Raw genomic sequence first — 26,155 nt, forward strand, 5'->3', positions numbered from 1 at the left:
TGTTGATTAGTTGATCAGGGGAATTTTTACATATTTACTTTGATTTATACACCTCGAATTTGGGCGCGCGTTTGTTGATTGATATTCTCTCATGTTTTGTTTTTCAAAGAATATAAGAACGAACGTGAAACAATTATAATATTAAAGGTTATTTTTTCAAAAAATTTGAATCCAGCAGCAGTTGAATTGCTTGAAATAAAAATACTGAAGCAAGTAAGCTTAGAAGTTTCTCAAGCGATACATTGTATAAATATTACAAAGTTGCACCAGAAGTAAGCGTCCGTTATTTAAACATCCTATCACGAGGATTGTCCTAAAGTTAAAAACATACTGTCATCTGGCGGAAAATGTCTTTTTCCAAGGCAAGGATTCAGCGATTCAACGAGCTTCCAAGTGAGTACTCATATCATTAGAAACTTTTAAATAGCGCGATAGGAAATGCCATATAGTAACAATCAAATAACAAGAATTTAAACACAAAAAATCATACGAAAGATAGCAGAAAACACACGCGAAATAAGTATATGTGTAAACGCGGCGCGCGTAAACAGGTCTCACGACGACGGTGCCTTTTTAAATTCGAGAAAGAAGAAATCTGCATGCTACGGGGGTATATTTCTGTGTGCTGGCAATTTTTACACACACACATATGTAATAATTTCAAGGGGTGTCGCGACCCACAGGCCGAATAAAGGAAACGTGCGAAACATCCCCCCATATAGGTACATGCACGTTTGCGTATATGTGAGTTACATCGTTACGTGTGCACACACTGCACAGTGCACACCCTACCTACCCTATATGAGTTTAGCAGTTAAAGTATTTGGTACCCGTATACTTACAGCCCATGTACATATATACGTATATACCTCTCTTTGTGCGAAGAAAAAAAAGATGGATAGACTGAAGGGGGAACCCGGCCCAGGGGGTTGCTTGCATGTGAGAAAAATTACGTACACCTGGCAGTAGTTTGGGCCCAGCCCCAGCTGTCCCCCTCTCGTTCACGCTAAAGTGTCGACTAGTACTCGACCCTCTCTCTTCTTTTTCCTCCTATATATACAGGGTACGTGTATAGCTCGTTGAAAAAAAAAAAATAAAATAAAAGAAAAAACACATTTAAGATGCAGCCGGCAGGTCGTTGTAACTACTTTATTCGCTTGCCAGGGCCGTGGATGTATGTTCTTCTTCTCTCTCGCACCCCCATTTTGTGAAACCCCTTTTGGTCGATCGATATGTTATATGTATGATATATTACGGACGAAAATATGTTGATTAACTACTATATAAATATGTACAATTTCAAAACTCAATATAAAATCAAAGACCACTTGAACATTGTGAAATTGTAAAAATATCTTACCAGGTAAAGCACCACCACCCGGAGCTTACGATCCAAAGTTTGACGTGAAAGTAAAGGGACCGGTAATAGAGAAGAAAACCGGCAGATTTTACGATGGAAAGAGCACGAGTAGCGCCGAGTGCAGTGCTTCGGTATCCAGTCGGAGCACCGGCAATAACTCGGTTAAAAAATTCAGAACGGTAATTCTGTTGTTTAGTCGATTGAAACTTTATCTGCGCTTGAAATTTTCAATTTACTTGATTTTTTTTTTTCCATCCACTGTAGCCTCAAATACCGAAGAAGAAAATAATAACGAAACCGGGTGGAGGTAGCGGCTCAGGGGCTAAGACAAAGGACAAGCAAGCTGCGTACGAGCCACAACAGGAATTGGCCGATTTAAAGGTAGAGTGTGAAAATAAGGACAAAACCATTCGCGAGTACGAGAGACTAATTGAAGAAATGAAAGTCGAAGTTAGGGAGCTCAGTGAAAAGTATGATTCTTTGCAAGCCAAGTTCTCGGAGAAGGAGAAGCAACATGAGAAAGATATCGAGTCAATGGTGAATAATAAATACAAAAGTATTTTTTAATAACTGGCCTTTTGTTGCTAATGATGAATTTTTTTTTTTCTTTAGTTCCAGCTACCTTGTATTTTATTTGATCATGAAGTGGAAATTGGCAACGAAAATGATGAAACTATCAAAGTAGAAATCGCTAATTTGGAAGACGAGCTTAAAGAACAAGTTGATCTTGTCGACAAAATGGTAAAGCTTGAAGCTGCTACCAAAGAAATCGATAAAATGACGGAAGAATTTAACAAAGCACTGAACCTTAAAGATCTGCAGGTGTCGGATCTGTTGAAACTGCAAACAGAAACTGAATGTAAATTAGATCATGTAAAAATTGAGGTAATTAGAGTTGAAACATATTAAATGTTGATCGTTTGTATACTTAATAAAAAATTTCACCTGTGATTTTTTCAGTTAAAAAAATCAGAAGAACAAGTTGCAGAGCTTGAAGCTAACTTGGAAAGTATGAAAAAAATGAGTGACTCGCAAAATTTAAGCAGAAGCATAATCGATAAAATGACTAATTTCCTAGTTGACAATTTCGATTTTGATAATTCTGGTAGAAAATGGACCATTGAGGATGAGTCGTTTTCTCCTGACGTTATTGAATTTTTAAATAAAGTCAAACGACTGGCAACAGACTTAAAAGTAAGTTTCGAACGTGAAATCGAGTTATTAAGGGATAATTTCAACGAAGAGCGCGAAAACCTTGAGCAAAAGTTGGCTGAAAGCAACGAAACGAATTTATTTTTAACCGAAGAACTGAAAAATATTAAAAAATCATACAAAGATGTGAGTAAAATTTCTTATCAGTAGTAAATTTTTTCGTGAAAATGTTTATAATGATTTTATTATATTTTAAGATTAATGAAAGCCTGAAAGAAGTCAAAGGAGAATTAGAAGCAGCCAACAAAAGGTGTGCAGAAATGGCTAAAGTTCACAAAGCAGAGATAGAACTGACAAAAAATATTAATTTAGAGGAAAATTCAAAATTAAGTGATTTACTTCAAGAGACAAGAAGCGATTATTTAAAGGAGCTCGATAATGTAAATAAATTCAGCTACATTTTTTTATCAATATTGTTGCCACGTCTCATTATGCTATTTTATTGTAGATAACGAAAGCACGAAATAGAGAACTTCTTGAAGTAAGACAAGCTGTGGAAAAGCGAATAGAAGTCGAGAAAAAACGAATGCAAGATTGCGCAAATAAAATGGTCGAAAATGCGGAAGCTATAACGCGAGAAACTCTGAGTGCATGCAGAGCTGAAAGTGAAGAGAGAATAAAGAGGGTTATTACTGAAACTAATGCTAAGGTATTTCTATTTTTTAATGTTCACTTTTACATATAACATTCTAGATAAACAAAACAATAACTGCATTACTTCATTTAGATTGGACTAGTTAAAAAGGCATCCAAAGAAGAGTTACGTCTCGCAACCGAAAAGTACAATGAACGTCTGGGTCAATTGGAGAAAGAAAAAGAAGCTTTAAACATAGACTTAGCTCGGAGAAATTTAGAAATAATTGAATTAAATGCAGCGCTAGAGGAGATGAAATGCACTGTAGAGACTCAAGAGAGCTTCAGTCAAAGTTTACAGGACGAGTTAGATCGAGTTGAAGCGGAATTCATGGAAAAAAAAGACGAACTTCGCAACTTGAAGGAACAGATTCGCAATGAGTCATCAGAATTGGTAGCTCGTAAACGTAGACTCGAACTCGTCATGGCAGAAAATCAAGCATCCGTTGCAGCTTTGTCTTGCAGGCTTGCACAAAGTGAAGCTGAAGTGGAGAGATTACAGCGAGAACTGCAATTAAAAGAAAGCTCTCTCACTGGTTGCCAAGAGTTATTGGGTAATATTACACACAACTCTAAAATGGTCCAAGACCAGTTGGATTCTCTTACTGGTGATATTGACCAAAAAGTAAAACTGATAAATCAAATAGAAATGAGATGCGTTGATGATATTAATAATGCGAAAACGACGTTTAACGACGAGATCGAAAGTTTGAAAAGTATCACGATTAATAAACTGAAGAAATCTCAGCAAGAATGTAAGACTCAGACTGAACATATTGAAGAGGTATTTAATAATTGTGTTTGTCAAATAAAAACCACTATAAAAGTTCTTACTCATTGCTTTTTGTTTTTCAGCTAAAAGCTAGTCTCCACCAAATGTCAAACAGATTAGGTGAAGCGACAGATATGTTGCTAAAAATGGAAGAAATCCATGATGAGCGATCTATTGAATTATCTAAATCGCAATTGCAAATTACAAAATTACAGCAGCAGTTAGATGATAAAAATCGAATCATCGATGAAAACATATCTTCTTTTGAAAAACGAATTCAACAGTATAAGACTGAAATTAAAGAGGTAAGTTATTGTGAGTTAATATAAATTAAATTATTAATATTTCAAATTGATCACGGATCATTTGATTTTAGCTTAGGGAACAAATATTTAAATTGAAAACCAATTTAAAAGAGCAAGAAACAAGAAGGAACAAACTTGAGGTATTACGATTATCGGTTCTATACAAAAACAATACAAATAATTTTTTTAACAATTTTATATTAAACCTTTTAATTTTATATAGGAAAAAAAATATGATTTTGAAGAACTGGAATTAAAGTACAAAGATCAAGTTGGTATTCTAAAGTCAAATTTAGAAAATGAAAAGACTCAGCGCGAAAAACTAGAGCAACAAATGAAACAGTGTGAAAAAACTGTTACTCCGGACGAATGCAAACTTGCAGGAAAATGTAGCGAAGTGGTTGTTCACAATAATCACAAGCAGAGGACAAAACACGTATCTCAGTTAAAGGAAAAAATAAGTGTTCAACAGATGGACCTTCTACGATTGCGGCAGGTTCGTGCGATCTTCGTAATCACTTGCGTGATTGTATTTTTCTGGATGTGGTCCCTGTATTTGATAACACCCCTCTCGTATTGCATTTTTTAACAGATGATAACAAACAACTTTTTCCTTCATTTAGTTAGTGGTGTATTGCATGTTGATGTTTTGATATACTAATTTATAATTGTGTTAATTATTGTAATTTAAGCTTTAAATATATTTTATTACACATCTTTGGAATGCGTTTAAAGACCATCAAAGTGCCGAACAACAATAAAGAGTGTGAATATTTTTTTACCATGACAATTATAGTGTATTTTTGGTCTTTCTTTCTTTCTTTTTTTTTTTTTTTTTTTTTTACATTTTGTATAATCACCCTCGCACTGCCTACATAAACTTGGGAGCTTTATCAGCGCCATCGATCGATTAGAGAGCGATCGTCCAGTATTCATGCAACGTGTGTGTTTTAGGAACTTGATACGAAAAACAATCTGATCGATGAACTGCGCCAGGCCAATGAAAAGCTGAAAGTTGACGAGCGCCGGCAATTTGGAGTGGGGAAGGAGAACCTCCACGCGGTTATTTCGTCGCCGCACAATAAGTCGTTGTTTCCAAAAAGCGCTAACACGACACCCGTATCGTCGCCTCATAAGCCACTCACTCCGCTACGTGATAGGAACGAATGAACTCAGACGAGTTTTTATTTTTGTCTTGCGACTCTTTTTGCAGTACTGGTGTGCCTGAAAAATTTATTCCAAAATGACATGGAAAATCCGTTCGTTTTGTTTGTGACTGTACATTTAAGAGTTGATGTAGCTGTTAGTAAGCTTTTAGTTTTGGTACACATATATAACATATATTATTATTTATTGTTACGAAAAGACCGTTTTCTTCTTAGACTTTATCTTGAGAAATTTTAGTGTTCAATATTTCTAAATTTCCTCACAAAAATCTGTTTTAAATCGTTAATTTTTACAAAATCTCATCATCATTTATCATCACGTTTAAATATTTACAAAAAATCGTAGTTGGAGTATGACGATTGTATTTGATTTTATAAATATTTACATGTATTAGCTTGAATTAATTTTATGTGTATAATAAAATAAAATGTACGATTGATCAATGCAAAATTCGATGTCTTAGAGCCACAGAAAGAAAAATGTATTGAGTTGAATCAACGATTCATGCAGAGATTTGCTACGCAATTGCATGAAAGGCTTAATGGCGCGCATTATTATTACCATAATATTTTTTTCGCAATAGTGTGCGGAAAATAGGTGTTTTCCGCACTGGTATTAGTGTGGAAAATCGATTTTCCCACATAGTGTGCGGCAAAGGTTTTTCCGCACAGTGTGTGTAAAAAGTGTGCGGCAAAGGTTTTTGCTACGCACTCGTGTGCTCAACTGGTACTCGTTCCCGTCAACTCCGGCCACTCGTGTGAGTCAATCACTACTCGTGCGGGAAATCGTCTTTTCCGCACTTGTTACGTAAATAACTATTAATTCAAACATGTTTTACTTTACAAACCATTGGTAAGTAAAAGCAAAAAAATTGCTACACACTTAACGAAGAAAAAGAAGCGAGTTAGCTGACGTATTTTCGTAAAGGTGCTTGGTAACTATCCAAACTATATAGTTCCCAAATTTTTTCTTTTCTTTGCATACTGCGAGATACTAGTTAAGAATTGCTAAAAAATGCAGTTTTAGTCATTAAATTGGATTTTGATACTTTTTATCATGATCATTTTAACAAATTAAAGAGCCTTCCGTGAAATACGTTGTTAGAAAACTTGCAATTTTATTGACATTTTTTTTCTTCTCTGCTTTGAGACTGTAATTTTGAATTTTAAATGTGTTTCCGCCTTGCGCGATTCTGATAAGCAGAAAAAGAATCTACATGCAATTGGATGTGAATGAAAATTCACGACTATCTTATCAACGATGTTTATATTAGGTATAAGCTTGGAACTTTTGCAAGCTCATTTTTATATTCAAATGATACGTCATGTTTATCCCAAAGTTTCATAACTCGAGCAGGAAATCTTGTATTATTAGAAAAAGAGCTTTGAAAAACATTGTTGGAGAGGTCACGATAACGAGAAAAATAAACTTGAAAGTATATAAACGTAACGAGAGCATGGCCAAAGGGAAAAAAAAATTACGCGCTTGCCAAGATTGCCGCCACAGCAGGTTTGGTTAGTAAGCGGCACCTTTTTTTTTCTCTTTCTGAGCGCGCACGCCTGCAAGCTAAGCTCCTTAGCTCCGTCCAAAGAGAATGTCAAAAGAGGAAGGGATAGTAATGCCGTGGCTTTTGGTTTCGTTACACATATCTTTCACGTGAGCGCTCGTTAGCTGTCATTTGTTACTTTAATTTCGATTATATAAATACATATTTGAAACATTCGAGACGTGAATAATTTTACAGCGCACGATAGTGTTGCAAAGTACGATGAGCTGCAATCCTGTCAAGAAATTCGACAAACTCGGTAAATATACACCCTAGTGTACACAGCACGTTATTTGTCCCCCTCGTTCGCTTGATGTTTGATCGATTAGAAAGTATGCGCACTTAGTTTTCGGGTTTTTCCCTAGACAGGTAGAGTATACATTGCTTTGGCAACGCAGCTTGCAAGCACGTTGAGTTTGTTCATTTTTTTCCCTCAAGGGAGATTTCTCTTTAGTGTGCCCCTGGCAGTTTTTCAAATCACAGTTGTCGAAGCTATTTGTACATATATATTTCCGAAGAATAATTAACGCTTGTATTTGTTGATTGTCTATAATTACATGTTTTGTCAATTATATTTTGTATTATTAAAAAATTATAGTCTTGGACATATATTTGAACGACCCGAGAATATTTTTGTGAAGGAAATTATGTGTATTTTACAAAATGCTGACGATGTTATATATCGTAAGTCTGAATCAACAATTTTGTTTCCTCTTTTGTTATCGCGTTGAATCGTGGATTTTTAATTTTCAAGTGATATCGTGAGATTACAGAAATGCGGAAAATGTCATTTTTATTTATGATTCGATAAAAAAAAAAATCCAATTAAATTGTACAAGTGATAAATTTTTCTCAAAAATTGTCCTCTTATTCCAAGTGTCATGTAAATGTGTGTATATAATGTATGTAAAATGATCCCACGCGCACATGACGTAAGAGGATTGAAACAAAGAAGTATAAACAATATAAATTTCCAGACGAGAGCGCGCAGCAGTTGCTCCAACTGGGTAAGAAAGCCCGAGACTTTGCGTACGCGCCGTACAGTCACTTCAGGGTGGGTTCGGCGCTGCGCTGCACCGATGGTAAAATCTACACTGGCTGCAACGTGGAAAACGCCTCGTTCCCGGCCTCGATATGCGCCGAGCGGTGTGCCCTGGGCAAGGCCATATCCGAGGGCAAACAGAGCTTCGACTCGATCGGCGTCGTGGCGGAGCGCGTCGAGGGCAGGCTCACTACACCCTGCGGCGTTTGCCGGCAGATGCTCGCCGAGTTCGGTGACTTTAAGGTTTACGTGGCTAGTCCCGATCTGTGCGACGTTCTCTCGACCACGACCCGCGATCTGCTGCCACACGCCTTCACTTGCAACAACCACGTTTTGACACTCAATTCAAAGGTGTAATGATACATGTGTATTATTACTTAGACATGCCTCTTTACAGTTTGATGAACTTTTGCAAAAGTAACGTCAGTGTGTCGTTACTACTTTCGGAGTTTGGTTGCAACTTTTGCGGCAATAGAGCCGGGAAACTTAGAAGCCCTCGACCTTTTAATACGTACTAATTCGTAGGATTGAAATGAAGCAGGAATTCGATACTTTTTTTTTTTTTTTTTTTGTTATTTGGGTATTTTAATGCGATTTGGAAATATTTTTTTCCAACATAATGAGGCAAGCCAAAATATTTTACGCAAAATTTTAATCAGCACATAATTCGTAGGTCACAATATAAAACGTTTTTTATACATTTGTAATTTGTATCTAGCGTTACATGCTCCGTCTTTCTTTTACAGGTAAATAAGTCAAATTTGTTTTATCATGCCCAATAAGAATTTTCCAAACAAACAATTTAAAAGAGGCTAAAAAAATCGTGGCGGTATGTAGACAATAGAAGGAATGAAAATTTGGTATTAAAAAAATACACTTTCTCAATAAGTAGGAATGCACGTGTAATATTTTGATTATAATTTACTTATAAACATTATGATATAATTTGTACATTGGTTCGAAAACGTAAGTTGAATGGCCTCATGTCAGTACGCGAGACATTTTATTAACATTTGCGTACGTGCGTTGCATTTCAACAATCAATATTTCAAAATATTTTGTATTAAATCGCGATCACGTATGCACACGTACATATGCACGAGTCATTCACTCTTCCTCACGCTTATTTGATTACCATTATTATTATTATTTACAAGTTGGATGTAGAATAAGAGGAACTGTCGTGTAATAAAACGTATATTTTTACAAGAGCGCAGCTCGACGATTTGTAAGCTCAGTAGAGTAAGCGCCAAAAATGCTTAACAGTTAATTCATCTCTATCTCTCTCTTTCTCCCATTTTTTAAATCAAAGTCCTGGGAGAAACATGACATGAGATAATTACCAAAACGGACACCTGTAAAAAAAAAAAATTTGTAAAAAATTACGTTATCAATGAAATGTACATAGAAATTAAGTACAAAATTACTGTCATTTATACAATACGCTAATAAAAGTAAATTTTATACACGAGTAATAATAATAATTGTGTCTCAACTAACCATCCCACGTAACACTGGCAAAGGTTTTCGTTGTTTGTCGCCTGCTGAATCAACAAATCCACCTGTCGCTGAACACTCAATGTTTCTTCGTGCGAAAAATCACGACCCGTCAACTTGTCTCGAACCCGATTAATAATTTGCAGCGCTCTTTTGTTTAGTGCTTCGGGTTGATTGGAATCCCCTAAAGTGAAGCAATTTAATTTTAAAATATTGAAAAAAAAAGTACAATAAAACAGAAACACAAGTGAAAGTTTTTACCTCCATTCTCAAAGTTAACGGGAACACCCTTCTTGGGAAAAGTGGTGTTGAGAGAATCAAGTGTATCGCCTTGTTCTTGACTGCTGCTCACGCTCATGCCTTGGGTGTCACTTCTCTTACTCTTTGTTATCGCATTGTCCATCAACCTCCAATTGAGCAGCGGATCGTAAACAAAGGCCTCGAGCACAGCCATCAAACTGTCCTTGTTGCGATGCAGTACCGACATCACGGACTCACAAGTGCGACGGTAGGTACCCTCGATACCCGTAACTTCCATCGCGTTTATTAACATTCGGGTCAACCGGAAGGGTATCTTTTCCGGGAACTTTTCTCGCGTCATAGCAACCTCGAAGCAGTCACCGAAATCTATGTGCAAAATTTTGCCACTGAGCCGATCCAACATCAAATTCGAAGGATGCCGGTCGCCCAGTCCCAAAATGTATCCGACCATCGACATGACAGCGAGCGATCGGGTGTAGTTCGTGCGCCGGTCAAACCACACCTCGCTCGAAGGAGACTTGAGCCACAATAGTCGTGCCAAGTCGTCGCCTTGCGTGTGCTCGAGCGCGTGCTCAAAAACCTCGACTTTTTGCATAAGCATCAGATGATCGTAGTCCGGTGCCATCTACGAAAATAAAAAAATACAAATTAATTTGTCTTCCGTATTTTTAGAGTTTTTATCTTTTCAACTTACTCTCAACATTATTTTGTGCTCAATGTTCAGCAATATCTTTCTCTTATCACGATAATCGCGTATCAAAGTGTGCAAAGTGTCGCAATGAGGCACCCATCCTATAAGGCCACTGTTAGTAGACAGCGGTATAACCGCGTATCTCTGAATCGTCAGGTTTCTCCTGAAAGTATCGGGATCATGAAGCAGCAAAGTGTTCACGAGACCAAAGAGTTGCATGACACGCTCGTCTTGACGAAGATCCTCGTGACCCTTCAACAAGAACATGTAGTCCTTTCCGTTACTTCCCTTAATGCACAGCTTCCTGGGTCGCTGTTTACTCGTTATAACTTGCAAAGAGCAATGTATATTCGCTATCCTGATGATGGGTTGGCCGGGCTGATAGCTTCCTGGAACCGCTAGTTCAAGGTCTCGGCAGTACTGCAGCAGAGGGCTAACATACTGCAGCTCGAGACTCGTCAACTGGGGCAACTGACGAGATATTCGCCTAAAGACGTGGTAATAAATATCCCAGGCTTGATTGAGATCGCGCACGTTGCCGGACGCCCGGTAATTATGGCAGAGCTTTTGCGCCTCTCTCAAATCATTGCCGTAAGCTTGGTAGAACGATGTCTCTTTGAGCGTCTGAGGACCTCGATCGAGCATTGCGTGCAGCGGTTCCAGAGTATCAAACATTCCTGTAATAAAATCGATTCTCGTTTAACAGCTGTCCTTTTGACATTGAACAAAAACTGAGTGAGCGAAAAAAATACCTTTGACGTTGCGCTCGCCAAAGTACAGGCGACTAGCCTCTTCGAGGCCTTCGTGCCAAAGTTCGTGCCAGAGAATAGCTACACGTATGAGTTCGTCGCTGACCATTTTCGCCTGTTGAACGAGCGTTGGACTGTGCTCGCTCATGCTGTTCAAGATCTTGTTGGCAGCGGTCTTGCGAGCGTGGCTCGCACTTTTCGAAGCTACCGTCAGAGGATACACCAAGGCCTGGGGGTGGGTTTTTCCAATGTCGACTAGAAGATTGTGAATACAGCGTCCCACCAGAGCTCGTGGAGTATCGATTCGCGCAATCAGTTGAGGTATCACCTACGACAAATGTTTTTATTTTGACAATGAGAAGGATTTCGCTGCACCCCAAAGATATTGGTAACTTTACTGACCTGCAACCAGGTATTGATCTCGATCAGCCGGATTCCCTCGATGATGGCGTCGTAAACCTCAGGCCACTGACCGTACTCGAACCACAGCGTTAGCAGCCTCAACGTGTCTTGCAGAGAATTGCCGTGAGACAAATTGATCGAGCTGATGAAACCTTCCAGGGCGGGCACAGTGAATCTCGATATGTAAGATAAATTATTCCTGGCTCCGGTATTTGGCACTGCTGCGTTATTGAGCGACGTGTCGACGCTGTTGTCTCCGCCCTGTTGATGCTTGTAAAAGAGCACCGCCTCGAAATTCGTGTATGCAAACGCGTGCCACGCTTTGTACCAATTGGGATCGTGTTTCTTTGCCGCCGTGTAGTACGAAAGTATGGTCGGGATCGAGTTCTCCTTGATGCCCTGCAACGACTCCACCCACTCGCCCAGTTTGTGATAGCCCCGGGCCAATATTCGACGACAAGCCTCGAGCTGTCTTTCGTCTATCGATTCTTCCGAATCCAACTCGATGGGGGGCGGAAGTGCCTGTAACGGCTGCTGCAGCATCTGCTGTTGTTGGCCCTGAGGTGGAATTTGAATTTGAGACTGGTCGGGCTGCTGTTGCTGCACTTGCTGCTGACCCTGTTGTTGTTGCTGCTGCTGCTGTTGTAGCTGCAACTGCTGCCTCTGCAGTTTCTCCTGACGAAGAATTTGCATCTGCAGTTGCTGCTGCTGTTGTTGGTAGAGGGTCATGAATCCATGGACGAATCGTTGCAGCTGGGCGTAAGCCTTTTCCCGCTTACCCGCGACCCACATGTGCTTGCAATAGGCAAATGTCACCTGAGGATGCTCCATAGGCAACGGTTGGTCGGGCGCTTGGGAGGGATCCGTGCCAAGGAGCATAACCAGCGTCTTGTGGCAGAGCGCGAGGTTGCCGCTTTTGCGGCACAGACTCGCGTACTTTAGCCAGGTGTACATGTCGTCCTGGGGCGGTATGACTAGAGTGTGCACCTGGATGATTTTTTGCCAGTCCTCGACTATGTGCTGGCCACCCTGGAGACGCTCCCACCACATGGACTTGATGGTAGCCCGGCGCTCGGGCACCAGCTTGTACTGTATCACTTCCTCGAGTTCGGCGAGCTTCTGAACCTCGACCATCGCGTTGTACGCTCTTTGGTAACTTTCCCCAGCCATGGCCGTCAATTCGGTATCCAGTATATCTCGAGCGCTGTCGATCAACTTGTGCGCCAGGCCGTAATTCTCGTTGTGAATGGCCAGTACTGCTCGATAGAACGCGCCATCCTGCGAGTCTTTGGGTATGAGGGCTACGTGATTCTCCATGCTTTGCCACTGGTTCAAGCCCCAGGCCGCAGCTGCAGCCATTCGAGCCATTCGCTGCTTCGTTTCCTGACTGTGGGACGACCACTCGCGCATCGCCACATCGTGCAACTGACCCCACTCGCCCAGAGCTTCGAGGCAACGCATTTCACCGAGCGTCGACTCGACGTCTTTCTGATCGGCTTCGAGCCTTTCGCGATAGAGGTGCAACGCCTTGTCCCAGTTGTGGAGCTTTTCGTACCAGCGCACTTGTACCGTCAACTCTTGCTTGTTGTTCTCCTGCTGCTGGTTCATCACGTACTCGAGCAGACCCTCGGCGGCCTCCTTCTGCTGCAACTTGTTGTTTATGCTGATCAGCGACTCGAACACGGCGCTGTTTTTGTTCTTGTGGAACTCTTCTTCCTTGTAGTGCAGAGCCTTGGCGTAGGCACGACAGTGCATAGCTCTCTCGCCCAACACGGTACTGTCCAGGGGTAAGGGACCCTTGTCGCAGTGTTCCATGAACTCGGCGAGGTTCAGAATGGTTTGGCTCACTTCCGGCAGGTCAGGCACCATGAGAGCTTGCTGCAGGGTCGCTATGAGCTCGACGCGGTGTTCTTCGTCGAGTTCGGTCCAGCAGGAGACGAAAGCCGCATTGAACAAGTCGCGCGGTAACTGCGAGTACGTTTGAGCGAGGGCCCAGCACGATCGCAGCGCCGGCGAGGGTGACTCTTTAAGTAAGCCAATCGCCAAGCTGCGCAACCACTCGAGCCAGTCGTCCTTTGATACTCGTCGCGTGGCCAGCCAGGCTTTTTGTAGATTAAAAATCGACAAGTTGAGCTTTTTAATGGTATTGGCGTCAACTGTCGAGGCTACCAGCGACTCGGCTTTTTGGCCCTTGTTGCGCGCTTGCCTGTGTCTCGCGCTACTTATCAACAGGTGATCGGAATCGCCGGTCTCGAAGCGTCCTTGCGAGCCCAATCGTGCCTCGCTCTGTACTTTGTCGACGAGGCTCTCGAACCTCGAGTGCACTATTTTGTGCTTCGCCATGACACGCTGCACGAGGGGTAGGAAAATTTGAAACTTGGGTCCGAGTTGGAAGAGCAGAGCGCAGAGCACCTCGCAGGCCGGGCCGCGGAGTTCGGGGCACTGGTCGAGGGTTCGGACTAGCGGATGAGTGACGCGCGAGACAAAGTCCGTAAAGTCGAGAAAATCGGTCAGGTACTCGACTGTTTCGAGAGCCTGGCGACTTACGTTGATGGGACAGTCGGGGCCGTACTGGAAGAGACGAACTATCGGCGGAAGAACCAGATGAAGGTAGCTGTCGAGGTTGGTGCCAAACTTTTGCAGTGCGTTCAGTAGTCTGTCGGTCGCTGTGCGGTCTTTACTTACGTCGTGGCTCAATACTCGTAGGATCTGTAATATGATTTTTAACACGTTAAGATTTGAATTACACACAAGTACTGACTTGACGAGGTAATGCTTCTCTTACTTGAGGCATGAGGCTGGGAAGATAGACCTTGAACTCAGCACACAGAGCTACAGCAACTTTTTCAATTAATGAAATAAACGTGTCCTGCAAATTACTGTGCGCTGTCCAAAACTTGCGGACAAGCTTGAAGATATCGTCGAGATAGTTGCGCGCGTGTTGCTTGACGATTTCGATGATAATGCCCATTTGTTGGAAAAGGAAGTCGTGTACGGAGGAGTCCGAGTGGCTCAGTACATTTATTAAATTTGGCATGACCTGCAAAAAATAAACTCGTGATGCATGTACAGAGAGGAAGAAATGCGAAAATGTTTTTTTCTTTTTTCTTCTACCTGATTTATGAAGGGCACGCATTTGATGCCTAGGCTTTTAAAAATGAAGGTCACGGCTTGCACGACCATGGTGTGGTGCTGCGAAAGGGTTGGTTCACGCATGATTTTTATAAGCGTGGCTATGGCAATGGCTGGATAGTACTCCTCCAAGGTGCCAGAGGCCATGCTTACGAGCATTTCGCTCGAACTAAGGTCGTCCGAACCTTCCGGCCTGCCGTCAGCCGATGGCCGTGAACTCAGTAGTTCAAGCTGCGGCGAAGAAATTTGTCCGAGATTCATCTTGTGGCTGTACGGATCGAGAGCACCGAGAAGACCCAGCACGCGTATCGTTTCGCGCCTGACGGTCGGCTGCTGCTCAGTCTTGAGAAAATTCATAAGAACTTCGAGAAGCGACGGGTACTGCAACAAAAGATGGGTACTAAATCATGATAAGGTCTGTATACTTGGTAAATCACACCATGATTTTACCTGCTTGTAAGGCCTCACGACGTAACCGGTGCTACCAACGAGCTGTCCAAGGACCCAGAGAGCGACTCCACGTTTTTCGGGAGACGACGCATCGACCAACATTTCGAGTAGTATGGACAACAACTCGGGCATCCAGGGGTTCATGTCAGCTCCGCTGACCTCGGCCAAGTCACCAAGGCACCTCAGGACGGCGAGAACGACGCCTGGACAGGGATCGGGCTCCTTGAGCTTCAGAACTAGGCGCTTCAGCACCGATACGAAGTAAGGTCGAATGAGGCGCGGTGCCGAGACCACCAGATGGTCCAACAAGCGACTTGCCTGCTCCTTGTTACGGCTCATACCCGAGCTCTCGAGCTCCGTCAGAAACTGAATGAGAGTTTTGCGCAAAGCCGGCAACACGTAGGCTGGATTGATGTTGCTCAACCGTCCCACCGTTTTGATGGCTGATTCGTAGATTCGCAATTGTTAAGAATGGTAATTTAAATTGAAACCAGAGTGGATTATATGTGTTCCTTACCTAGTTCGCGAATTTCGAAAATTTCGTCGTTCATAGCGACAAATAGACAAGATAGGCTTTCAGCTTGTGCGAGATGCATGTCAAAGGGATCGTCGAGCGATGCGAGGACCCAGTAACGGACTTTGGTGTCGGTGTCCGTGATCCCAACGATGAGCAGCTTACTTAGAACGGCCGACACTGTATTCGTGACTGTGGGCCCAGGCTGATTCAAGGCTAATCTCAGAAGACGTGAGCACGTCTTGACCGCCTCTAATCGAACATCCGGCTCTTCCCAAGTGAGAAAGTAATCGGCGCAACGACGCACAAACTGCAACAACGGGTTGCCGTCAAAGTTGAATGTGCCGAGGGTGCGTAAGCCCAACACCGTCGAAGTGACATCTATTTCGGTAGGTGGTACCGATACCGGACTCGTCGCTGTCCACGGTGCTCCAGGGTGGCGTAGTGGCTTGTACATCAGTACCTGAGTTACGAGGAAATTTTTCAATGATATCCACACCACGTGAGGTTACCAAAAAACGAAAGACAATTGAATATCATACCTGAGAAAGCATTCGCAACAGTCCCTGAGATATGTCAGGCTTCAGGGAGGGTACATTGCAAGCGAGTTCTCGGAGAGTCGTTGTAAGAACAGGCGAAAGTCCGGTCGCGAGCATTGGCTCAAGGAGATCCTTGACGTCATTGGTAATCGTCTGCTTGACCGCATGGCTCAGAAGTGTTATGCACACAAATACGGCAGGCTCGAGGGCAGAGCTCCTCTTCCGACTCGGCGTTTCCTTGGACGGCAACGAGTTTTTAATCACGTCCATGATCTTGGGCAGGTAGGGCTTGATAGCGTCGCCGACGGCTACGGCTATCAAACCTATCGTGGAAAAGGCAGCGGCTCGATCCTTTTCCCGGCCTCTGAGACTGAGGAGCAGGTAGCTGAGACACTCGCGTAGATTGTCGGCGACGAAGCGCTCGCGATTAAAGGCGGCCAAGCGCGGTAACAAAGTCATCAGGGCACTTTGTATGTGCATGTTACGATTGTGGCGTTGATTGATCACGTCTTCGTTGATCTCGTGCAGCTTCTCGAGCATCAAGTTGCGACAAGCAGCGGACTCGTGAACCGGAGATAGCGAGTGGTGGCCCGTCGAGTTTGAATTGTGAGCTACGATGCTCGAAAATTTAGACGTCAGTATGCTGCTCCTCATCCTTGGCATCAAGGACTGGATTTCGTTGTCCTGAGCTTGCGACGCGTAGTTCAGTCTTTCCATGAGATCCTCGTACAGCTTTTCCCAGTTCAAGTTGCTGCAGCGCAAAAGCTCGTTCAACACGAGTAGCGAGCCGTGTATCCTGTCGTCCTTATTGTAGCCCTTCTCTCGCACGGGCACATCCTCGAAGCCTGCGACAACTTCGTCGTAGCACTGTTTGTACCATTGGGACTTGTGCATCTGCTTGGCAGTCTCCCGCTGAGCCGTTACGACCAGAGCAGCCCTCAGGGCTTCCACTGCGGCCTCGCGAATCACAGGCTTGGGATCTCGTACCGCATTGAAGATCAGCTCGAAGAACAGAGTTACCTGTTGGAAAAAGTACGTTGGCATGCACATGGCTAACTCCTTGAGCATGAAAACAGCGGCGTGCCTCTTGTGCTCGTGCCTGTCCTCGCTCAGCCACTCAAAGGCCCTCTTGACCTCGAACTCCACGTACACCGCTGTGTAATTTCCGGACACCAGAGCCAACTTTCCCACCGTCTTGGCGGCGAGTTCCATTACGCCTACATCGTTGGACGGTAGCAAGTTCCTCAGATAGTTGACAAACCTGATGGTCCTCGTGTTGACGCTGCCAACGTCTGCGTCGGTCAGGCAATCGATGGCCAGGATGCCACCCTTCTTCTCGTTGATGTCAGAGCTGGAGACCATTTCAAATATATAATGGTTAAACTCGTCCATGAAGGCGGTAATTTCTTCCGGTGTGGCCTCGCGTAGCTCCGTCTGTACGTAGAAGCAGAGCTCGCGGGCCGCCTTGTTCCTGACATCTTCGTGCTTGGACTTGAGCTTCTGTACAAATTGCTGGACCAGCGTACTTGTCATCTTTCTGGGATGACAGCTCCCTGAATCTAGACTCAAGACCACTTGAAATCCAGAATCCGGCAGCTCACTTGCCAACGTCAAAACATGCCTGTAAACATTCGGAACTTTTATACATTTTTACACTCGTTGTGATCACTTTTGACGATTAAATCTACGATAGAAATGACGTTGGCGGCGGCGTTCCACATCCTCATCGATTCCAAAACTGTAGCGAATATCAATTGAGAACCAACAGCACGTTGTGGTCCTAGATGTGATTTTACATCGATGAATGAACGATGACTTGCTCGCGAGAGAGCCCGAAATCACTCAAAAACCGTAATAAATGCTCGCGAAATAGGTTAGAAAGAGGAAGAATTCTTATTATTTACCTGCGGGGGCTGCGGGCCAGAAGTGCCGACTCTTGCTCGTGAAATCCCAGAAAGCTTGGTTCGAACTCACAGAGTAAAAAAAAAACGCACGCAAACGGCTAACTGCGATCACAAGATAACCGTGATAATCCGCCCAATGACATGATTATGTACACCAAAGGGGAAAAGAGTTTTAAAAAAATATGTAACTGACTCCAAAATAATATTCCAAGTGCGTATACGCGCGTGCAGCGTGGGTGAGAGGTGAGAGGTGAGGTGAGAGCAGCAGAAGGCATGCGTGCGTAAACATACTGCGCACATCTAAATAAATTGCGCATTGCATTACACACACACGGATAATGATGTGTAGTTGTGTTGTTGTGCGCGGAATGTTATTGTTATGAATGGATATATCTAATTGATTGCAGAGAGGAAGCCGGTACTGTGGGACCTTTTTTTCGAAAAAAGAGTTAGACTTTGGAAGTGAAGAGAGAAAATCATTCGGAAATGGCTCAGCTGTTGAACTTGCCGGTTAACAATGGCAATTCGTTCATTGTCGTGGACGAGGGTAAGAATTTGGGAATGTTTTTTTATCCGAAAAACATAACCCCCTCCCATGTGTTCTATTATGAGAAAAACCAATATTGCATTGTTGTGGTTTTTAATTTTTTTTTTTTTTTTTTCTGACGCATCGTGATTCGGAAAATTTTATTACGTAATTTTTTAAACTTACAAATGAGCTTCGAGTGCTTTATTTTATGTTTTTCCTTGCCAAGATCGATTGCGAAATGAATTTATTATTTTTTTAAATGAAAACAAAAATCCATGTTTTTCAGGGATAGATGCGACTTATGCAGAGAATTTGACCATAGCCTGGCTGCAAGCACTCAGAAAGAAGAACATACAAGAAAAAGTCAGTATGTTTCTCTTCTCCACCCCAAAGTGTCAGTTGGAAAAGTCTCTAAAAGCTTCAGGTCTGGAAAGTGTTAATATATTGGATTACTTTAGTGTAGATTTGCAAAAAGAAGACGACAAGTGTCAACAGAGGAACATTGATTTGTACGAAAATTTAATGAACAATGCCCTAGATTATGCAGACTCTGTCATTGTGATCAATTGTTTGAGTACCCTCTCTTTGCAAGTTGGACCATCCAAAGCGTGTAAATTTGTGGAAAAATTGAATCAGACGCACAAAACGACAGTATTCTGTATTTACAGGAGAGACTTGGCTCAAAGTATTCCCAGGATAGAAACGTTAGGCAATGTTTATGCCAAATTGAGAAAGGCCAAAAAACTTGCTTACGAGTCAAACATAAATTATGAAGTTTCCGTGACTCACAGAAAAGCCGGTGGAAGCATTGTTCGCTGGAACGAATTGGTGCAACAGAGTATGGGTGATTATAGTCTCGTATCCGAGAGAATTCCTGACGCCGGTGTCATTTCAATGCCGGAGGTGCTAAAGCCAAAGGAAACTGCGCCAAAACCTCAAAGTTCCTTTAGAATAGAGATGAGCGAGCAAGAAATGAAACAGAGAGATAGCGTACCGCTACCGTACATTTTACCCGGAAACCCTGGGGGAGAATCAAAAATTATTTACGTGCCAGACGAAGCGGACGACTTGGATGAGGAAGATCCAGATGACGATTTGGATATATGATCAAGGAAATTACGGACTACGAAATTATATCTTCTGTCGTGTATTTATTATAATTTGTTCATGTACATTCGTTGACACATCTTTCATATAAAATATTTTCATTTCTTTCACTTTCTTCAAACAAGAAAACTAATTCGAGACACATTGACCTATAACAGAGGTCACGGATTTGAAATAAAATTATGTGATAAAATATTCCTGTATATATACATATATTAAAAACTTTTACTTAGCCTCTTGCAGTATACATCATTTCTCTGATTATCCTCCTCAAACGAATAAAAAATATATTTTTTTAACAAAGTATGTCCATCTATTATCACATTTTACACTTGGCCAAGTATAATTATAAAAATAATATAGTACGTAGTATGCTAAAGCAGACTTTTGTTCGTTAAAAAAATAAAATACTTTAAACAATGTATTCTTGAATACAGAAATTATAGGAACTAGTGCTTGCATCTAACAAGGCAATAGACAACCACATCTTATCAACCTTTTATAATTTGCAATATTTATCGAGATCATAAAAAAAAAATTAACATCTAAAAAAATCTTTAAAAAATTTTCCATGCACTAAAAGTAAAACCAATGTTTTAAAACTTATGAAAAATGATTGATGTCTGTAGACAAATTTGTCAAGCTGACTTAAAAAAGAAGCATGTGACGAAACATTGATCCAAACATTTTTTAAATTACTTAGTTTACTCTCATTGGTTAAGCAAAGCACATATTTTAATTCTCTGACTTATTGATCAAGCTCGAAACGTGTATAAGAGGTTTCGATCGTGAAAATGTTGAGTACCATCGATGTGATTCAATACTCTGCTATCGAGGAGACAGCGACAGTAGTAAATCGCTTCTTCTCTATCTTTGGCAACACCAGCTTCCAGAAGCCAGTTTACGAGTTCACTTCCAGTAAAAACTCCATTGTAGGTGCGCAACAGATGCCTCCGACACGCTGCTATTCGAGCCTGGCACTTTGCTAAATAGCAGCGTTTGAATTGTTCGCGTATGGCTTTTGATTCGGGACTCAAAGAATCTTCGTCTGGGAGCTGAAGCTCTTTCTCTATTTAAAGAAATGAGGTATTCAGTACAATGTAGTTTTATGCATCGAAATTACAAAGATTGCTTACCCATTCTCCATTTAGCTAATAAATGTGTTAACCAGCAGCCTAATTTGCCAAAACCGGAATCAACGCCAAAAATAGCAAATGCCACGAGAGACTGTCCAAAACTCAAAGCGACATCCACAAATGCAAGTTCGGTAAAAATTCCGGTCATTTCTTCCATTACCAGTATCGCTAGTGTCATAGCAAGTCCCTGGTAAAATAAATAAATGAATTATTGCCAAATAATTTTTTGTTTTGTTTTCACAAAACAAAATGATACCAACTATGAACATCGAACATAACAACAGGATCAAGAGAACGAGGTGACGCAAAGTTTGATGATCCGACACAGTAGTTCCTTCATTTTCGTTATCAGAGTCGCAGTCCGTACTGCAGTCTACGTCGTCAGTACAGCACAAACCAGTAGTTGAGCAGCTATTACCAATGTTAATGCTAAAAGTATAAAGACTTTTTGGTTGTAGGTTAAAGTCCCACGTAAAGATAGTAAAATCTAATCATAATTACGATGATGTATTGTTAGGTGCATTTGCAATAGGAGATAAAAGATCTTCTACGTCAACTACGTTTCTGGTTGTCACTGTTGTAGTGTTGGATTCTGCCAATACCGAAGTTGAACTGCTACTGTACAGTGTAGACGTTAAGCTTCGCCGCTGGTACCTTTGCCTTAATACTAGGGATCCAATGGTAACTGAAAGTTACAAAGAATTTTTACAATTGAAATTTCTGGAAATTGGAAAAAAATTAATATTGATGGATATTTACCAACGAAACAAAATATTAGAAGGACTATTGTTACAGCGGCATGTACTCTACCAAACTGGAAATTTGGATTTCTAAGATCATCATCTGAAGGAATAGTTGGATTCACAGTAAAGCATATTACACTTATTACAACAAATGGTACCCTGAAAAATTTTCATTATGAATTCAAATGTTTATCGAAATGCTTTTAATCAACAATAAAAAAACATACCCCCAACACACTATGTAGAACCATTTTTCTAAATTTTCAACAAAAGTAACTGACTGAGAACTTAAAAACAGAAGAGTCAAGCCAATTGCTCCTGTCCATAAACGACTAGCATAGATACCTATTGTTATCAAAGAAAATTGAATATACCTAAAAGAAAAAGAACATTTTTATGATTTACAGGAAAATTAAAAAAATTAAATATATATTTCAGAATGTGTAAATGCAGTCATGAGCAATATAACTACCATATAAGAGTTCCGACGCTACCATTGTCCAATTTTGTCCAAATAAGGACACCGATTCCAGTTATGAGCTAAACGAGGAATGAAATTTTAAATGTAAATTTGCTCATAATATATTTAAACCATGTTTTTCAGCAAAAACACTTACCTGAGCTAGAACTAAGGAAAATGTACATCTATGAGTTATACTTCTGAGTCTTTTTCTTCTAATACCAAGGAAACAAATGAGCAACCAAAGACAAGCAGCTACGGAAGCAGCGCTTGTGTCAAATGAAAACGATTTCAAATCTTTGGCATAATCCGATGGAGTTACTCCGTTTCCTATGGCATCGATTAATTTTGCCGATATGAACATCAAAGGTGCCGATAAAAACGTACAGACGACCATTGCTGAAGCGATCAAGTCTATGTCAATGTTATAACGCAGAGTGAAGATGAAGAGAGCTGGAGCCGTGGGAATCGTTCCATAGAGAAAGCCAAAAGTGCTCAAGTCGGACGTTTCAGTAGTATTTTGACCGGCATTTAAGAAGACTACAGATTCTCTTATTATCAGTGGAAGGACCAAGAGCTTAATAGAAATGAGAATTCCCGGTATCACGAGAGCAACGCCCTTGAGCTTGTGTACTTTTCCGACCATCATGAGACCAAGTAAAAACAGAGCAGTTGCCGAGAACGCATTACCAAATACTTCCAGTACCACTTGAATTACGGGCGGAAGTTTGTGATTGAAAAGAATATTCCCAATGATTCCAAGAAGAGTCATGAATAGAACGGGATTGGTGACTATCCCCTTGATGATTTCCTTGAGCATTTGCGTGTTGTTGCCTCGGGGCCGATTTTCATCCCCCTGCTGGCGCTTTGCTACTTCTAAAAACACAAAACCGATCGGATTCAGGGCAACCAACGATATTGGTGCCATTAGATAGAGGTACAACGAATATTCCGGATGAGTTGAACCATATAGAGCATTAACTGTAAAAATAACAATTATGAATCAGCGGTCATTCATCAGATTAAGAACAACGAATGATCATACTTACTCATTGGGTATCCTATAGCAAAGTCATTGCTCTGCGTCGTAAATATGGCAAAAAGAGCAGATCGCCCGAAATTGTATGGCTTTGTACTAACTATAGAAACAATCAGAACCACAAAGAACACTACGCTTTTGGCAAAAAGCACGGCTAACAAAAATCTCCAATTAACGGTTGAAAAATCCAGCTTGGCCATTGACAGAAAAATGAGCGATGGCAAAGCAAATGTCCCAACAAACGTATTCAAGCCATTGGCTTCCGATCTCGTGATGACTTCTAGTCTCCCTGCGACATATCTACAAGACAAACCGATTAACGTTTCAATGGATAAACACAAATGTCAATTCAACTCACCCGCACAAAATGATGCCAAAGCATTGCAGCAACGCGAGGTACAAGCTGTCTATGGGAGCAGCCGCTTCCTTAATCAGGGAATCCATGTTTTTCAACACAGGTCTTCAGGTCTTGTTATAAGTATGCAGCTGCCCGGAGCGTAGTTATCCACTGGAGCTTGCAGCTGCGAAGAGTCGTTGTCGTCTGTTCTCAGAATCGAATGTTATCTGTGCAAAGCACAAACAACGTGCATAAATTTCAGTGAAACTGGCACCATTACATCAAACTTGTTAAAGCGTAAAGATAACAATACCCAATACACTCATGAACTTTCGTACTTACGCAGTATATTAACGATCACAACAGGTTGGATTCGGTTGTTTAGAGAGAAGTTGCAATTACAGCTTGGGGCACAGCAGCCTCGGCTGAGCTTTGATTTGTGGCTTGCGTAGAGCTGCAAAACCACATAAAATCGCCATTGAAGCTCATGTTAATAGTACTTGTTATAAATGGATTAACACAAGAGAGAACAAAAAACCATACTCACGTACCATAGTGCACTTGCTTTTGGACGGTGAACCTCAAGTCATCTACAACACTATCAAGAGCCAACAGTTTTGAACGGAGAGAGGAGGAGAGTTTTGAGTTATTGCAATCACGTGGTATTGCAGTGTTGTTCACAATTTGCTCTTTTTTGCAGCAATTTCGCTTTCTCTCTCCCCCCGCATGCAGTACTTACGCATTTGAGGCGTCTGCTGTTCTGGCTGTTGAAAAAAAAAAATTCATCCGATGACGTCATCTGTCACATTGATTCATCTCTCCTCCGATCATATGGCGAACCGCGCCTCTGTTGAGGTAAAGTGTAAGCAACTTCAAATTCGTGAAAATATTTAGTTAAGTACATGTATTTTATGAATAAGTTTTTATTCAGAATTCAGTGCTTGTAATTAATAAAAGGAGCAGATTTGTTAGTTATAATTTAAATAATGTTTTCTTCGCATGGACAACAGTATATACTACACTTAATATTAACCAACAGCGTAAATAATATAATAAACTAAGTTTTGAATACTGCGGGAACGTATTTATACGGTTGACTTGCATTTAAAGGACAGGTTCGAGGAATATGAGGTCCCCGCAATTACTTTTTCTCTCTATAATTTTATCACCTACTGCATCTCCGGTTATAATAAAAAATATAATTCAAGCCAATGTTAAATCTATACATAATGGACATATGGATTTCAGCTCCTTGTCCTCATATTTATTTGCTACGTACACATTACTCAGTATATTGTTAAGTTTTTTTTTTTTTTCTCACTGCTTCGAGTAATTATTGTGTAGAATAAAAATCCATCACAAATATTTCGGTATATGTATACATCATACATATAATTAATACGTGGATTATAAAAATGATCAACATTATTCCAATAACCGGAGGTTTATTCAGTTGGAGATGCGAAAAAACAAGTAAAAGTCATACAATCAACACGCCAGGTATTTTTGCATATGTATATCGTCAGACATAAAGTTATAGTCATCACTCTTTGATTACTTGATTCTAGTATATCAAGATATGTACATAGATATATTCGATTTCAATTAATCATGTAACATAACGCAATAGTAGTCTGGCTGATCTTTTGACGACGAGCAAATTGTATGAAATCTTTTTACACATGTATTTTTTTGTTTTTGTTTATAATTTATTTATAATTAAGGCGATTGTGAAAATTATTTCGTTTCGCGGAAAACTTGCAATCCTCTGATATACGTATAAAGAAAGCGCCTAGAAACTTGGGTACATTTTTTTTCTCTCTCGATTTTAGAAAAATTATGAAAATGAGCACCGAGGGGGGTGTACGCACAAGTTGATAGAAAACAAAAGCGCTGAAAAATACAACAAACCCTTTCAAAGCTCTTTTTTATCGGTATATGCATAAACATTTCACATAATTAAAGCTGTAACTTGCAGATGAAAAATAACACTCAACAGAGTTTTTTTTCCCCCTCTTTACGAAACTCAATGACCCTTTGTCACGTGTCGACATTTTTTTTCTCTCTTTTAAATACTTACCATTCGCATAAAGGATTACATGGAGATAATTAACTGTATTGGTTAAAAAGAAAATAACTATATACGATAAAAGCCATGCATAGAGGCGCGCGTATTTTGTATTGCGCGTAGGATGTAAATTTTCAAAGTGCCTTTTCTGCACGTGTTCAATGACACCCAACGGTATATATTATATGTATATACAGGTGTCTATCGTCGGGAATACCCAATAAAAAAAAATTTTAAAAACAGGCCTATAAATAGCATTAAATTGTGCGTGGGTGTACAACCCACATGTGTTTTAGGGGAGCACTAATACACGCACTCTGGATTGATCGGTGCGACGATAAAATACTACTTATATGCTCGTGAGTATAAAGGGGGAGACGAAAGGACGCGGTAACTAGACACTTTTCGGTCCTACATCGATTGGTCCGACGTACTATACGCTCGATCTAAAAATAAACTAGAGTATATAAGTATGTATTGTGTACGAAGGTGAAAAAAAAAAAAAAAACTCGTTTTCGTACAAGAATTTCAAACTTCATGCGTGCGTATATACTTACACT

The 26,155-nt window shown here is 41.0% G+C and overlaps 5 protein-coding genes across 5 annotated transcripts; 3 read left to right on the forward strand and 2 right to left on the reverse strand.

Moving 5' to 3' along the window:
* The first annotated feature begins 278 nt into the window (after positions 1–278).
* On the forward strand, positions 279–5,574 carry LOC106645442 (uncharacterized). Its single transcript, XM_089596695.1, is given in 11 exon segments — positions 279–393; positions 1,364–1,539; positions 1,625–2,245; positions 2,321–2,698; positions 2,770–2,952; positions 3,021–3,221; positions 3,300–3,989; positions 4,061–4,282; positions 4,354–4,422; positions 4,506–4,778; positions 5,237–5,574. Coding segments are annotated over 11 exon segments (3,075 nt in total). The 5' UTR covers positions 279–347; the 3' UTR covers positions 5,453–5,574.
* Positions 5,575–7,054: 1,480 nt separating this feature from the next.
* Positions 7,055–9,503, forward strand: LOC106645476 (uncharacterized). Its single transcript, XM_014361350.2, has 2 exons — positions 7,055–7,254; positions 7,973–9,503. The coding sequence occupies exons 1-2, from the start codon at positions 7,218–7,220 to the stop codon at positions 8,392–8,394; spliced, it is 459 nt and encodes a 152-aa protein (XP_014216836.2). The 5' UTR covers positions 7,055–7,217; the 3' UTR covers positions 8,395–9,503.
* On the reverse strand, positions 8,704–18,402 carry Tor (serine/threonine-protein kinase Tor). The gene is made up of 12 exons (XM_014361351.2): positions 18,177–18,402; positions 16,276–17,893; positions 15,737–16,196; positions 15,220–15,662; positions 14,752–15,150; positions 14,423–14,677; positions 11,638–14,346; positions 11,239–11,563; positions 10,490–11,163; positions 9,796–10,420; positions 9,538–9,718; positions 8,704–9,392 (listed from the first exon to the last, which is right to left on the reverse strand). The coding sequence occupies exons 2-12, from the start codon at positions 17,803–17,805 to the stop codon at positions 9,377–9,379; spliced, it is 7,617 nt and encodes a 2,538-aa protein (XP_014216837.2). The 5' UTR covers positions 17,806–17,893; positions 18,177–18,402; the 3' UTR covers positions 8,704–9,376.
* A 110-nt stretch (positions 18,403–18,512) lies between these two features.
* Positions 18,513–20,061, forward strand: Elp5 (Elongator complex protein 5). Its single transcript, XM_014361355.2, has 2 exons — positions 18,513–18,723; positions 18,992–20,061. Exons 1-2 carry the CDS (start codon positions 18,663–18,665, stop codon positions 19,810–19,812), a joined length of 882 nt encoding a protein of 293 aa, XP_014216841.2. The 5' UTR covers positions 18,513–18,662; the 3' UTR covers positions 19,813–20,061.
* Positions 19,837–24,389, reverse strand: anchor (integral membrane protein GPR155 homolog anchor). The gene is made up of 12 exons (XM_014361354.2): positions 24,079–24,389; positions 23,870–23,981; positions 23,549–23,754; positions 23,201–23,490; positions 22,309–23,132; positions 22,164–22,231; positions 21,919–22,065; positions 21,708–21,850; positions 21,450–21,633; positions 21,209–21,377; positions 20,949–21,135; positions 19,837–20,881 (listed from the first exon to the last, which is right to left on the reverse strand). Exons 3-12 carry the CDS (start codon positions 23,632–23,634, stop codon positions 20,568–20,570), a joined length of 2,412 nt encoding a protein of 803 aa, XP_014216840.2. The 5' UTR covers positions 23,635–23,754; positions 23,870–23,981; positions 24,079–24,389; the 3' UTR covers positions 19,837–20,567.
* Between the last annotated feature and the right edge of the window lie 1,766 nt (positions 24,390–26,155).

The sequence above is a fragment of the Copidosoma floridanum genome, unplaced genomic scaffold (assembly GCF_036245765.1).
Source record: "Copidosoma floridanum isolate Cflo_tuat_1 unplaced genomic scaffold, Cflo_Japanese_pri ptg000030l, whole genome shotgun sequence".
Lineage (NCBI taxonomy): Eukaryota > Metazoa > Arthropoda > Insecta > Hymenoptera > Encyrtidae > Copidosoma > Copidosoma floridanum.